The 15,217-nt window shown below is 50.6% G+C and overlaps 1 protein-coding gene across 4 annotated transcripts in view; it reads right to left on the bottom strand.

Moving 5' to 3' along the window:
• TMTC4 (transmembrane O-mannosyltransferase targeting cadherins 4) overlaps nucleotides 1–15,217 on the bottom strand; it is a 64,027-nt gene that overhangs the window by 26,128 nt on the left and 22,682 nt on the right. For all 4 annotated transcript variants that reach the window (XM_079779443.1, XM_079779440.1, XM_079779442.1 and 1 more), the window contains exons 6-9: nucleotides 10,379–10,476; nucleotides 2,414–2,506; nucleotides 2,028–2,192; nucleotides 1,023–1,225 (exon numbers count right to left, since the gene is read on the bottom strand). In XM_079779443.1, coding sequence (XP_079635569.1) covers nucleotides 1,023–1,225; nucleotides 2,028–2,192; nucleotides 2,414–2,506; nucleotides 10,379–10,476 — 559 coding nt within the window. The remainder of the gene's footprint in view (nucleotides 1–1,022; nucleotides 1,226–2,027; nucleotides 2,193–2,413; nucleotides 2,507–10,378; nucleotides 10,477–15,217) is intronic.

The following is a 15,217-nucleotide window of genomic DNA, read 5'->3' as shown; positions in this document are numbered from 1 at the left end:
TTCACCTACTCCTAACACACCTCAAACCATGTAGGTATTGAGTAGCCCAGTCGATGTTGGCCCCAATTAGTCTAACATAGTTTATATAGGGGGGAAAAAAATCCCCCTGCAAACTTAACAGGTATAATACTAATTAATTAGCTTCAACTTTATAAAATATGAAATAAACTAATATCATTTTGGGGGTTACAACCCCACAAACTTCAGTCAAGTAGAAGAAGGCTGGACCTAGGCTATTATTTCTAATGTCGCATATGATACGAGAGGATGAATTGGGAAACTAGGTCAAATTTGCTGGCTCCTTCCTGGACCCTGTGCCTACAGTATGTTAAAAATAAAATCTAATTGCACATGTATAAGTGAACTGGGGCAAAAGTTTGTCGACCTTTAGAATTATGAACCAATTTAAAACACAGGTAAACTTGAACCTTAATTTATTTTGAGAAATTACTAATCTAAATCCATACTTATACATAAAGGAAATCATCTTAAATAGTTTTCTTTCTCACGAAACACATTTGTTTTTCCTCTAATTTTATTCTCAATAACCTCCCCCCCCCCCTTTTTTTTTTTTGGTGAGAAAAGAATAGTCTCTTTGGGGCAGCAGTTTATTTTGTACCAAATAACAGAAAGAATCACTATGGCATCCACCATGGTTTTCTGAAGGAGAACTGTGAAATAACGGGCACAACACACATCAATTACACTCTCTGTTCTGACCATAAATTACTCTTTACCACCTACCGAGAAAAGGATCTCAAAATGCTACGTACTTAAGGGGGTGGGGAGGAGGGCGAGATAAAGCAGTCATCCATACCCCCTCCTCCAAGTTCACTCCCCACCAGTTGAAGCCAGCAATGGATTCCGAATGGGTGAACTCCTCCTCGTCATAAATATGCACTGGAAGTAAATGTCCTCAGACATTACTTCCACAAAATTGTTAAAATGATCAGTGATGGATTCAGCAAAAATGCTTCTGACTTAACCCAGGGTGGAAGTTAAAACTCGGCGCTGTCTCTTACCTTCTCCTGTGACTGTCTGCAGAGCACAGGGCTTGGCATATCAGGCCAATTAGGCAGAACCAGAGTGCTGCCAGTGCAATTACCCTCCAGTCACCGGCGGACTTAATGAGGGGGATGCAGCCCATTGACCAATCAAAACACAGCCACCAGGGGCACAGCAGCAGCCAGGCATTCAAGGAATAGTAGTAATTATAGTTTATGGCCTGTCAGTCAAAAGGAAAACAAACATTTACTTCATACTAAACTTGAAAACAGACGTATGTATCCTAACTTCACTTCGGAGGCATCCGCAGGCTTCTCTTCCAGGAGAGCAGTTACAGAAAGTAAAATGCTGCCACTTTCGACCGTGGGTGCGGGGCTCTAATGTGCAATTTATGAAGTGCATTGAGATTTTAAGAGAGAAAAATGCAGGGTAGCCGCCAGGCTCTGCTGTACAGTTATCCCATGTCGGATCAGTCTGTGACCCATTTGCGTAGTGAGGCCCGAAGTCTGTGACCCAGGAAATCTGAGGCCCAGAGGTCACCCAGGTGCCTAACCACGTAAGAACAGAATTCCATGCTGTTCCTCTTGATTTCGGTCTCTGTGAAATGCACTGCTCTATGAAAGCACTGACCCCCTTGCCTTTAGATAAAGCCAACCTTTGCAATGGAGTCTCGACACCATTAGACTTTTAAAGATACCACTGATATTGCTATATTTTACCGTAACCCCGCCATGCCCATTTCCTTTATAACGAAAGTCTCGGGGTTAGGAGATACTAACGAGGCTGGCGGGAAACCTGACGTTGGAAGGAACCACTCAGTTTTGATTAGAATGGAAATACAGGGGGCTCCCACCTGCTCAATCGCCTGATAAAAGCCTGGTTTCATCCCTGGGATGTCCTTCACGGCGGCAAACAAACACGGAGGGGTTCCGTTCATTAGGGATTCTGTGGGTGTGCTGGGAGTGAGAGGCGGAGCGGGGGGTGAAGGACCGGGGACCTGGGTGGACCCACGCAGAACTCACCCTGACCACCATGCTGTCGGCAAAGGAGGCGGGGTTGTCCACCTCGGTGAAGGGTGGCGGGCCGGTGCCCATGATTTTCCAGCGCACGTAGAGCACCCCGGCTCCCCCCAAAGCCAGGAGGGTCATTCTGAAGAGGAGACCCCCATTTCTGAGCACGCCAATGTTCTGCAAAGACACCGCAAAGCCCCTGATGTCACAAACAGAAGTGTGGCCCAGCCAGGTACAATTGTGCGGCAATTCTACCCGAACTGTGCTGACACTGCGCTTCAAAAGGCTGGCTATTTTAGAATTCAGACTCGCAGGGAGGACTTTGAAAATGGCATTTTAAATCAGCTGGTACTTGACATTTTCCATGTCAGGGCTGGAGACAAAAAGTACATACTCACCTCTAATGACTTGTCCTTGTGCAGTGCCTTCTGGACAATTTCCAGAACATTTAATTTGCCTATCACCAAGATGTCAAAGACCGCATTTAAGCCCTAAGGAGGCAAAACAAGGCAATCAATGATGCGAGTGCCTAACTCTGATTAGGTAGCAATTATACTGCATGATTATATTGGTAAATCTAGGTAAGGAATGTAGTGGATTAGGTGATTACGGAAGACTTCTTCAGCTCTTGGAAAAACAACCATTGTTCCTACAAAATTAGCTCATAGTAATATGTCAAATTTATTAGCTAATATGTACCTGTTAGTCATAATTTCATAGTCGGCATGTTAGAATACTGTAAGATTTGGGATAACTAGAAATTTGGACCTCCTCAAAAGTCGTTCCTTCCCCCCCCTTTTTTTCCTTTACACTAAGAGGGCCCCTTAATTGATATAACAGAGTGGTTATGTGGGCAGTTATTATGACTAAGAAGACAAAGGCAGCCACCAACCTCGGAAACCCAGCCACATAAGTAATGACACCTCAGGAACCCCAGGTGCTGACTGACTTCAGCAAGTGCTGCAGAAGCAGGAGCAGAACATGTACAAGGGTCTCTGATGGGCCGTTGGAGATCCCTTAGCTTCAGACTCCTAACTGTCCACCAGCTTGCTATTCTTCTTTTCTTTTCTGTAATCCTCACCCAAGGATATATTTTACTGATTTTAGAGAGAGGGGAAGTGGGGAGCAAGAGGAAAGAGATAAAGAGATGGATAGATAGATAGATCAGTTGCCTCCCACACACATCCTGACTGGGGATTGAACTCGCAACCTAGGTGTGTGCCCTGACCAGGAATCGAACTGGCAACCTTTTGGTGCACAGGATGACGCACGCTCCAACCAACCGAGTCACATGGGTCAGGTGCAGCTTTCTGTTCCTGCCGAGCACACAGCCAGGCTGCATTTCCCAGCCGCCCCTGCAGCTACGTGTGGTCATGGGACTGAGTGCCAGCCTATGGAATGTGGGCAGAAGTGACAACGCCCCATCTTGGAGGTTTGGTTATAAACCTGGACACCCTCCACCACCCGGCTTCCCCTTCCCACTGGCTGTGATGGAGACGATGAGGATACTCAATGAAGATGGCAGAGGCCCCGCCAGCCTGGGCCACGGTACGGAGGACAGTCACCTCTGTCACGCGAAGCCCTGCCCACAACGGCTAGGTGAGTGATAAAAACGCCAATTCTGTGGTGCCACTGGGTTTTGAGAGCGAGATGCTGTAGCTCTACCTATGCTAACAGCTTCCAATACCACCATGACAGTTTCTTTCTAGCAGGCGAGGGCTGCTTCTGCAGCTATTACACCTATAGTTCGTTACAGGCTGAAGGCCAGATGAGCCTTCAATTCCATTGTCTGCACTGCAATGGACTTCCCACAGTTGTCGCTGCCCAATCTGGATAAAGTGGTCAGAATACACACGGTGTATTTGGATAACACCGCCCCTAAATGACTTGTGTCTTTTTAATACGGGACTTTGTGGCAAAGATCATAAGTCATCAGGAGCCAGTGGCGATTCATGGTTTTCAGGGCAAGGATGACATTCCTACTTAACCCTCTCCCAGAAATGCTGGGAGCCATTCATTATCCAATACACGGGCCAGCGCTGGATTAATCATTTCAAGAACCCTGATTTCATTCACCCAAGCGACACATGATTTAGTGGGTCACAGGAGACCATTCCTGCCTGGGTGTGGACTGTTTTCTAGGAGGCAGAGCTCCCTGTTGAGCAGCTGCCGTCACTGTCTTTTCACACTGTTGGTGCTTCTGCCTGTGAGCTGTAGGACAGTCACCACGGGGTGACGGGGCCTTGCTGTCAGGAGCACTGAGCCAAACACAAGTTTGGCCCTCCCTCCTCCTTCCCACTTAAATGTATCCTCAAAATGTCCACATCCTCAAAATGTCCACGTTCTTATCAAATTTTTGAAAACAGCTAAATTTCACTGTATCCTTCTTCATATAAATTCAAACGTTAATGGGAATCACCGTGGGTCCTTGCTAAGTGGAGATTCTGACGCAGCAGTCCTGGTGTGGGGGTCTGAAACCTAAATTTCTAATAAGTCCCAGGTGATGCTGATGCTACTGGGCCTCAAACCACACCCAGAGGAGCACGGGTTCAGAGCGGTGGTTCCCAAGAGGATGATTTTGCCCCTCAGGGGATGTGTGACTATGTTGGAGACATTTTCGGTTGTTACAGCTGAGGGGGTCCTACTGGCGGCAAGGGATGCTGCTAAACATCATACAGAGCACAGGACAGGCCTCCATAAGACAAGAGATCTAGCCCTAGCTGGTTTGGCTCAGTGGATAGAGTGTCAGCCCGCAGACTGAGGGGTCATGGGTTTGATTCTGGTCAAGAGCATGCACCTTGGTTGCAGGCTCGATTCCCGGCCCTGGTCGGGGTGCATGCGGGAGGCAACTAATCGATGTATCTCTCACATCAATGTTTCTCTCTCTCTGTCTCTCCCCCTCCCTTTCACTCTCTCTAAAAATCGATGGGAAAATATCCTTGGGTGAGGATTAACAACAACAACAAAAAAGATCCAGCCCATGCCAGGCCAGTGTGACTCAGTGGTTGAGCATCGACCTATGAACCAGGGGTCATGGTTTGATTCCTGGTCAGGGCACATGCCCTGGTTGCAGGCTCGATCCCCAATATGGGGTGTGCAGGAGATAGCCTATCAATGATTATTTCTCATCATTGATATTTCTCTCTCTCTTTCTCCCTTTCCCTTCTTCTCTGAAATTAATAAGAATATATCCTATCTAATAAAAGAGAAACATGCAAATTGACTGTATCTTTGCTACACCCACAAGCCACACCCACCAGCCAATCAGAAGCGAGTATGCAAATTAACCCAATAAATATGGCAACGGCCACGGAGCTGGAGAGAGCAGGAGGCTTAGGTTGCCCCGGCGATGGAGGAAGCCAAGCTTCCTGCCCGCCCTGGTTGCCTGGCCTTCGCTCAAGGCTACAAAGTTTCAATTATAGAAGATAAATAAATCCCAGATACCAGGGCCTCCGCTTGGGTCGCCAGGGGGCGTGGCCGGCCTGCAAACCACCACAGGTCCCTCGCCCAGGCCACCCCAGGCCCCAAGGGAACCCCCACCCTGATCTGGGACACCCTTCAGGGCAAACCAGCTGGCCCCCACCCGTGCACCAGGACTCTATACTATCTAATAAAATAATAATGTGCAAATTGACCATCACTCCAACACACCAGATGGCTGCCCCCATGTGGACACAAGATGGCTGCCACAAGATGGCCAGCAGGGAAGGGCAGTTGGGAGGGACCAGACCTGAAAGGGAGGGCAGTTGGGGGCGATCAAGCCTGCAGGAGAGGGCAGTTAGGGGTGACCAGGCCAGCAGAGGAGGGAAGTTGGGGGCGACTGGGCCTGCAGGGAAGGGCAGTTGGGGGGGACCCAGGCCTGCAGGGGAGAGCAGTTGGGGGGGGGGCGGTACCAAACCTGCAGGGTAGGGTAGTTGGGGGTGACCAGGCCTGCAGGGGAGGGCAGTTAGGGGTGACCAGGCCTGCAGGGGAGGGCAGTTAGGGGCAAACAGGCTGGCAGGGGAGCAGTTAGGCATCAATCAGGCTGGCAGGGGAGTGGTTAGGGGATGATCAGGCTGGCCAGCAGAAGCGGTTAGGGGCAATCAGGAAGGCAAGCAGGTGAGCAGTTGGGAGCCGGCAGTCCTGGATTGTGGGGTCCCAGATTGGAGAGGGTGCAGGCGGGGCTGGGGGCCCCCTGCCCCCGTGCATGAATTTCATGCACCGGGCCTCTAGCACACACACACACACACACACACACACACTAAAGGCCCAATGCACGAAATTCGTGCAAGCGGTTCGGCCCTCGCAGCCCCAGCTTCATCCAGAAGGTTGTTTGGCTGTTCAGTCTAATTAGCATATTATACTTTTATTAGAGGCCCAGTGCACGAAATTCGTGCACGGGGGTGTGTGTCCCTCAGCCCAGCCTGCACCCTTTCCAATCTGGGACCACTTGAGGGATGTCCGACTGCTCGGTAGGATCGGGCCTAAACGGGCAGTCGGACATCCCTTTCACAATCCAGGACTGCTGGCTCCCAACTGCTCGCCTGCCTGCCTTCCTAATTGCCCCTATCCGCTTCTGCCTGCCAGCCTGATCACTCCCTAACCACTCCCCTGACAGCCTGATTGATGCCTAACTGCTCCCCTGCCAGCCTGATTGCCCCTAACTGCCCTCCCCTGACGGCCTGGTCACCTTTAACTGCCCTCCCCTGCAGGCCTGGTCACCCCTAACTGCCCTCGCCTACAGGCCTGGTCCTCCCAAACTGCTCTCCCCTGCAGGCCTGGGTCCCCCCCAACTGCCCTTCCCTGCAGGCCCGGTCGCCCCCAACTTCTCTCCTCTGCCGGTCTGGTCACCCCTAACTGCCCTCCCTTGCAGGCTTGCTCGCCCCCAACTGCCCTTCCTTGCAGGCCTGGTCCCTCCCAACTGCCCTCTCCTGCTGGCCTGATCGCCCACAACTGCCCTCCCTTGCAGGCCTGATCCCTCCCAACTGCCCTCCCCTGCTGGCCATCTTGTGGTGGCCATCTTGTGTCCACATGGGGCAGCCATCTTGTGTTGGAGTGATGGTCAATTTGCATATTACTCTTTTATAAGATAGGATTATTATAGATAGCAAACACACACATACATATATATATTAATACTAGAGGCCCGGTGCACGAAATTCGTGCACGGGGTCCCTCAGCCCAACCTGCACCCTCTACAATCCAGGAGCTCTCAGAGGATATCCTACTGATGGCTTAGGCCCACTCCCCATGGTTCTTTGCTCTCTCCGGGGCCTGAAGGTTTCCCTGCAGCCATGGAGATGAAGCCCCCATGCCCTGCTGTCACTCTCTGCCTGCTGCCGCCATGTGCCATGTGAAGGAAGCCCCAATGCCCTGCAGTGTGCTCTGTATGCCCGGCCTAGGGGCTTCCCAGACATGGACACACTAAGGAAGCCCCCATGCCCTGTTGTCCAGGCTCTGTCTGCGGGACCTGGGGGTGTTCCCATCGCCACTGCCCACTAAGGAAGCCCTCAAGCCCTGCTGTCTGGGCTCTGTCTGCCATGTCTGGGGACTTCCCTGCCACTGCCGCACTAAGGAAGCCACCAGGCCCGGCTTTGCAGGGTCTGGCGGCTTCCCAGCTGCCGAGATCAGGAAGCCGCCATGCCCTGCTCTGCTGGCACTGGAGTCTTCCCGATCGCCTCAGCGACAATCAGGAAGACTCCATGCCCTGCTCCTCAGCTGGCTCCTGGCGGCTTCCAGATCGCCACGCGCTGGGCCCAGCTCCTCTGCAGGCTCCTGGGCTTCCGATCACCACAGCGAGGGGTCCTGCTCCTCCGCCGGCTCCTGGCGGCTTCCAGATCGCTGCGGCGACAGCCCTGGTCCTCCACCGGCTCCTGGAGGCTTCCAGATCGCCGAGCAACAGGCCAGCTCCTCTGCAGGCTTCTGGGCTTCCCCGATCGCAGTGGCGACGGGCCCTGGTCCTCCGCCGGCTCCTGGTGGCTTCCAGATCGCCGCGTAACAGGCCCAGCTCCTCTCAGCTCCTCTGCAGGCTTCTGGGCTTCCCCGATCGCAGTGGCGACGGGCCCTGGTCCTCCGCCGGCTCCTGGTGGCTTCCAGATCGCCGCGTAACAGGCCCAGCTCCTCTGCCAGCTCCAGGCGGCTTCCTGGTCCTCCACAGGCTCCAGGCGGCTTTCCGATCGCCACGGCGACAGGCCCTGGTCCTCCACATGCTCCAGGCGGCTTCCTGGTCCTCTGCAGGCTCCAGGCGGCTTTCCGATCACCGCGGCGACGGCCTTGGTCCTGCACAGGCTCCAGGCGGCTTCCTGGTCCTCCGCAGGCTCCAGGCGGCTTCCTGGTCCTCCGCATGCTCCAGGCGGCTTCCTGGTCCTCTGTAGGTTCCAGGCGGCTTTCCGATCGCTGCGGCGATGGCCCTGGTCCTGCGCAGGCTCCAGGCGGCTTCCTGGTCCTCTGCAGGCTCCAGGCGGCTTTCCGATCGCCGCGGCGACGGCCCTGGTCCTGCGCAGGCTCCAGGCGGCTTCCTGGTCCTCCACAGGCTCCAGGCGGCTTTCCGATCGCCGCGGCGACGGCCTTGGTCCTGCACAGGCTCCAGGCGGCTTCCTGGTCCTCCGCATGCTCCAGGCGGGCTTCCTGGTCCTCCGCCGGCTCCTGGTGGCTTCCTGATCGCCACCGCGACAGGCCCTGGTCCTGCGCAGGCTCCAGGCGGCTTCCTGGTCCTCCGCAGTCTCCAGGCAGCTTCCCGATCGCCATGGCAACGGGCCGTGGTCCTCCGCATGCTCCAGGCGGCTTCCTGGTCCTCTGCAGGCTCCAGGCGGCTTTCCGATCGCTGCGGCGACGGCCCTGGTCCTGCGCAGGCTCCAGGCGGCTTCCTGGTCCTGCGCAGGCTCCAGGCGGCTTCCTGATCGCCAAGGCCACAGGCCCTGGTCCTCCGCATGCTCCAGGCGGCTTCCTGGTCCTCTGCAGGCTCCAGGCGGCTTTCCGATCGCCTCGGTGACGGCCCTGGACCTCCGCCGGCTCCTGGCGGCTTCCAGATCGCCCGTAACAGGCCCAGCTCCTCTGCCAGCTCCAGGCGGCTTCCCGGTCACCACGGCTACGGGCCCTGGACCTCCGCCGGCTCCTGGCGGCTTCCAGATCGCCCGTAACAGGCCCAGCTCCTCTGCCAGCTCCAGGCGGCTTCCCGGTCACCACGGCTACGGGCCCTGGTCCTCCGCAGGCTTCTGGGCTTACCAATCGCCATGGCGTCAGGCCCTGGTCCTCCCCCGACTCCAGGCGGCTTCCAGATCGCCCTGGCGAGGACCCGCTAGCTGAGGGGACTGGGCGCCGCCATCTTGTGGGTATGGGGGCCGCCATTTTTGTCGCGGAGTGACGTCTAATTTGCATATTACTCTATTATTAGATAGGATATATATATATTAATAATAAAAAGACTTAAAAAAAAAGGAAAGAAAAAAGATCCAGCCCTAAATGTCAATAATAGCAAAGTTGAGAAACACTGGCTTAGAGCAAATTTTTAAAAAGTAATTCCTGAAATTCAAGGATGTTGGCACAGTAATTCCTTCTACACCATCTTGTAGATAGCTAGCCTTACCATTATCGACCAAGTCCAATAAAACCACTGATCTTTGCCTTGACTTGTGTCAATCCCCAAATAGCTCTGAATGCCCTTTCTTCCCCAAGGTATTCTTACATGGGCCATTCACACCCCACACCTTTGTTTTCCATTTCTCTACCTATGCTCACATCTCTAATTTCTAGATTTCCCTCTAATAATGTAAGGCAGAACACTGGTGGGGTCCCAGATTGGAGAGGGTGCAGGCTTGGCTGGGGGCCCTCCGCCCCCGTGCATGAATTTCAATGATGAGAGAGCAGGAGGCTTTGAGAGAAAAAGGAAAGTGGATTTCAATGCCTCTCCCTTCTAGGGGCTTCAATTCAAATCAACCATTGGAGGTGCGTGCCTCTCCTCCTCAAAGGCCCTCTCCTCTCCTTTCACATTTCCAATAGAAGCCAAATATAACATGATCTGCACTCAGTACTTCTTTAACCAGGGCCAGAAGCATTAATAGGGTCAGCCCACTGTTGCATTTAGGACTGCCCAAATATGAAAGCACCCAAGAAAACCCACCTTTTTCTATGGGACCTCTCCAAGAGGACTAATCACCACTCTTTAAGAACCTCCCACTCTCCATTCCCACCAGTCGCTAATGATCGTCAGCTGAGACAGTTCATTCCCTGATGCAACACCAGGATTGTGAGAGCACAAGTAATTGGTCCAGAAATGTCTACCACTGTAGGCTGGCCATGGGGTGCAATAGAGGAGGTCACACAGGCAGGGCCGGCTGGCTCTGTCTCTACAGGAGGGGGAAGGGTGCGTTCAGAGCAGGTCTTACCAGCACAGTGATCCCCTGCTCTTTGCACAGCATGGCCACAGCGCCCAGAAGGATGCTCAGCAACACCCAGAATGTAGAATGGGTCCCTTCCTTGTTACCTGCCAATTCAGAGAAATTACAAACATAAAAGTCATGCAACCCAGCTCGGTTTTATTAGCACTAGGAACAAAAATTCGAAGCATGCACCTCATATTGCCACAATTTAAAACCGGAGTTTGGTCTCGGACAGCATTTCTCTGTCGCTGAGTGTGTTAGACCCCTGAATTCCTGATGAGGCGACACCCTCTAAATGTACACACGTCGCCTCTCAAGGTGAACCCTAGCAGGTGCCCAGAGCCTTTGGGAGGCATTGTAACAAAGTCCTGGCCACAAAGACTCTCATCTCACAGTCCCCATGGGGTAAGTTCCTTCTCCCCAACCTACCGATCACCTAATAGGCCATTCTGACAAGTTATGTTGAGAACTCCCACTGAGAGCGGGAGCACTGCACCTGGATGCATAAGGGCCTCAGCAGTCACAGCTGCTGTCAACGGCAGGAGTGACGGGAATGCCTGAGCAGCTCTGAGTCTCTGCTACTGCTGCGCTGGAAGTCTGGGCTCTGGGCATTAGGGGGTGTGGAATGGCTCAGACCTGTGACAATGCAGGACCACTGACTGAGGGCTGGCATCCACCTCGCACCCGGGGCAGATAAAGGCACAGGTCAGCCTGGGCTGCCATCCTACATGGGAACTCGGGCATCACCAGGAAGACAAAACATCATCAGAAATGCGAAGGCTGCAGTAGGAAGCTTGAGTGGGGCTGAGCTTGAGTAATAACCCCTGATCCCTAAATTGCCTTCTGAGGAGGGTGTGCCTGGCTAGACACTGTTTGGTGGGTGGCATCTGCAATCTGGGGGCCAGAGCTGAACTGCTTGGGAGGAGAGGAGAGGAATAAGGTGGTGTTCATCTCTATTCTTCCTTGCTGAGGCCTTCACCTCCTCATCTAGACAGATAGTGAACAAACATCTAAAAAGACACAGCGTTGAGGTGGGGCAAAATGAACCTGCGTGGAGGACGAGATCATTAGCTTGCCTGTGTGTCCATGAATCTTGGTTTAGTTTTGCTTAAAACCAGAGCTTCTGGTCTAAATTCCAGCTCTGTACCTACTATGGGACCCGGAGCAAGTTACTTATACTCACCGTCTCAGTGACATCCCCTATAAAATGGGGGCAACATTAACTGTATATTCCTCATTTGAGAGGGAAATTTTAGATAGAAATATCTGGACACCCATGTTAAAAATTACATAAATATGCTTGCAAATGCAAAACATATCTCTGGAAATCACACAAGAAACCAACTATATTGAATAATTTTAAGTAGGAAAATTTGGATAGAGGAGGAAGTCTTACTTTTCATAGTATAACCTTTTCTTATCTTTAAAATTTTCTTAACTGTGTGCATGCATTAAAAACCATACATCTCAAAAAACCACTTGGTATAGAGTGGGGCCACAAAAAGCATTCAATACACGTTTGCTGCACACGAATCAGCAAAACCGCCCCCGGTTCCAGGGAGGCGGATTTCCAGGGGGCCGTGAGGCAGTGGTTCCGGCCGTAGCTGCTCATCACCTGGTCAGAAAAATGTGCCCAGCTCATCATGCAGTGAAAAGATACACTTTGGTTTTCATTAAACTGCTTGATCATGAAACCAACAATTAAGTGTGTGGGGAGAGAGGGAAGGAGGAAGGAGAGAGAGAAGAGAGATACTAAAACCAACCCAAGTGTATTTGGCATGGGTGTGTGTCATGATGCAGATTCTGAGTGAAGTGATGTAAGAAGTCCTGTGAATGTTTAAGACCCAATCAGCAAAGCCCCGGGATGGAAGTCCTAACGGATACCCAGGCTTCCTGTCCAGGAACAGCCATGGGCTCTGGAGTGGGAGGCCCTCCTAGCCGCACACATTCCAGTGTCTAGACGAGGAGGGTCTCCACCCAGCTGAGCGAATTGTGAGCAGGACTAACCCTCGTGCGACCGACACCCACTCTGGCATTGGCAGGCTGCTGGAGGCCCCGTCGGCTCATTGAGAAATGTCCTCATTCACAAACAGGCTCCAGTAGCAGGAGACATTCGGGAATCAAGCAGAAAGGATGCATGGGCTAACATTTCCTGAACTTTCCATCTTTTCTTCAGAACCTCTGTATATAAAATTTCCAGGCTTAATGTACAAAGAGGCAGAATAGATATAATAGAAAACAATCTTATTTGAATAGTATAGCTGAGGCACTTTTAAGGCTCTCCACAAGGCCAACGGACCAGCAGCAAAGCCTCATTAACTTGGATTCCACTGTCTCCAAAAACACAATGAACACTCTTGTTTTAAGCCTTTATCCTAGTGCCTACTGGATGAAGGTGACCCTCCGGAGAATAATGGCATTTAAGGCTTTGTGACCTGGCCACATAAAACCTCTCCAGCTTTTTGGGGCCCCCATGATCAATTCTCCTTGGCTGCAATCCCCCTGGCAAAACCCAAGTCATGTTATACAGCTGTCAAATGTCACTTACGCTGTGAAAACCCATCCATGCCCTCCCAGGTAGCGTCCTTTCTCAATTCACCAGTTTTACTCCACAGTTAAAACAGCAAATGGGCCTACTGTGTGCATGTCTGGTGCCCCTGAGAGCAGCATCTGTCTTACCTACCTCAGTGCCCCTAATTGACACCTTACATCAGCTGCAGCATTCTACACTGCCTTTACCACAACCTATTCCTTCATTCTTCACACAGTTTATTACAAATACTTGATTTTCTTCATTTTCCCCAAGACAGGGGTCTCCCAACCTCAGCACTACTATTTGGGCTGGTTAATTCCTTGTGCGGGCTACCCTGTGCATTGCAGGATGTTTAGTAGGACTCCTCGTTCTCCCCATTAGATGCCAGTAACATTCCCAGCCTTCAGCGGTGACAAACAAAACATCTCAGATTTTGACAAATGTCCTAGAGACAGGGGAAAAGAAATGAGACCTTTGCCCTAAACCAGTGCTACTCACAATGTGTGGTCCATGGACCTGCCCTTGGATCCTGTTCGAAACAGACGCTCAGGCCCCACCCAGATCTGCAGAATCAGAAACGGGAGGGTGGAGCCCAGCAACTGGCCTTTTAACCAGGCCTCCGGGTGATCCTGATTGAGCTAAAGCTTGCCTGCCCCTGAAAAGCAACAAGTGGTCAACGAATGAAATAACTGTTCACTATCTACCGAAAGGGGCAATAAGCCCACAAATCACAAAACCACAACGTAGTAAGTAAAAGTTGGAGTAGTGCTCCTTCGAGGTGTTGCAGTGATGGAAATGTTGGACTCCTTTCCATAATGCTTCCAGCAGGGGGCCACCTGGCCTTCCCTTCAGTAACTTGGAGATGGGTGGGTATTAACTTTGTATGGTAACAGCCCATTCCCTTTTTTAAACTTTTGGCTGTTAGCATATTCTTTCTCAGAGTGAAAATATGCAGACAACTGTCTCTTTCTGGATGTTTCTTCAATTTCAGTGATTATTAAATATTGAGGTCACATCTCAACAGTGACAATATCAGATCAAAGACAGAATTTCAGTGTTCAGTTATAAACCAGTGATGGCTTCACATTCAGAAAACCACTTAGACCACCGCTGCCCGAAGCATGGGCATTAGCGTTAATGAGCGCCTGAAATTCACCTGGTTACTACTGACGTGTTTTAGCTGTAAAACACTCACCTGATACTGAAGAGTTCAGTATAAAAAAGACTGTAAAATATTTCATTAAACTTTTACACTGATTACATGTTGAAATCAGCCAATGGGCTAAATAAAATGTATTGTTCAAATTCATCTCACCTATTTCTTTTTATAATGTGACCAGCACAAACTTTTAAATTACATGTATGGCTCATGCCTTTCTACTGCACAGCACTGTCCACATCACGTGATCAAAGACCCAGCTCAGAGATGAAATGACTGGCACAGGGCTATGTCTGTATTCCAAGCCTGCCTTTGAAAACCGGAAATGTGAAATGATTTTGCCTATTTGAATCCAACTCTTTCCCCCCCAGATTAGCCATTTGATATTTTATCAGGAGTCATAAGACTAAGCATTCACATGCACTTCAGTTTTTCCAGAATCTGAACTGGAAATGTATATTAATCGACTATGTTATATAAGTCAAAAGGGTCTCTTTACAGATGTGTGGCAAGTATGTGCATGATAACCCATGGCCAGTGTTTCCAGTAAGGCGGTGAACAAGAAAGGACACATAAAGATTAAACAATCTGGTGGGAAGCTGGTCCTGAGTTTGAGGACCACCCAGCCTAGTGGACTTCTGGCAATACAACCTGCTGTGGTATCGTTTTACCCAGGATTTCCCCAAAGTAAGATTTTGTTTGAGTCTTTATTTGTCAAAGTGACGAATGCTAATATACAAGGTGACTAATTGCCAATATACAGCATAATCTTGATGAATTTGGAATCTGTTTTTGTGACTATGTTCTTATTTAGTGACTAATGCAAACCAAACTTATTTCCAAACTTGAGCATTTTAATAAAACAATTGAAACAGATAGTGGTAGGCCACCTTGTGTATGGTCGGCTCTCCATAAATATCTGTCCAATCAGTACTTACACTTATTTCCATGTCTACCGGAAGTCTTATTTAATTATATTTGTTAAGCAATTTAACGTTTTGGTAATTTAATATCAAAAAGTTAACCATTTGTTTAATGTAAACGAATACAGCCCAAGGTCAAGTCTTTCCACTTTTAATTTAGTCTTTGAAACTCTTCACAATGGAAAATTCTTCATTGTGTGATTCTTTTTTAAAAAAAAAATCAATTTAAA

Source organism: Cnephaeus nilssonii (genome assembly GCF_951640355.1).
Source record: "Cnephaeus nilssonii genome assembly, chromosome: 8".
Taxonomy (NCBI): Eukaryota; Metazoa; Chordata; class Mammalia; order Chiroptera; family Vespertilionidae; genus Cnephaeus; species Cnephaeus nilssonii.
This window is presented reverse-complemented; position numbering and strand designations above follow the sequence as displayed.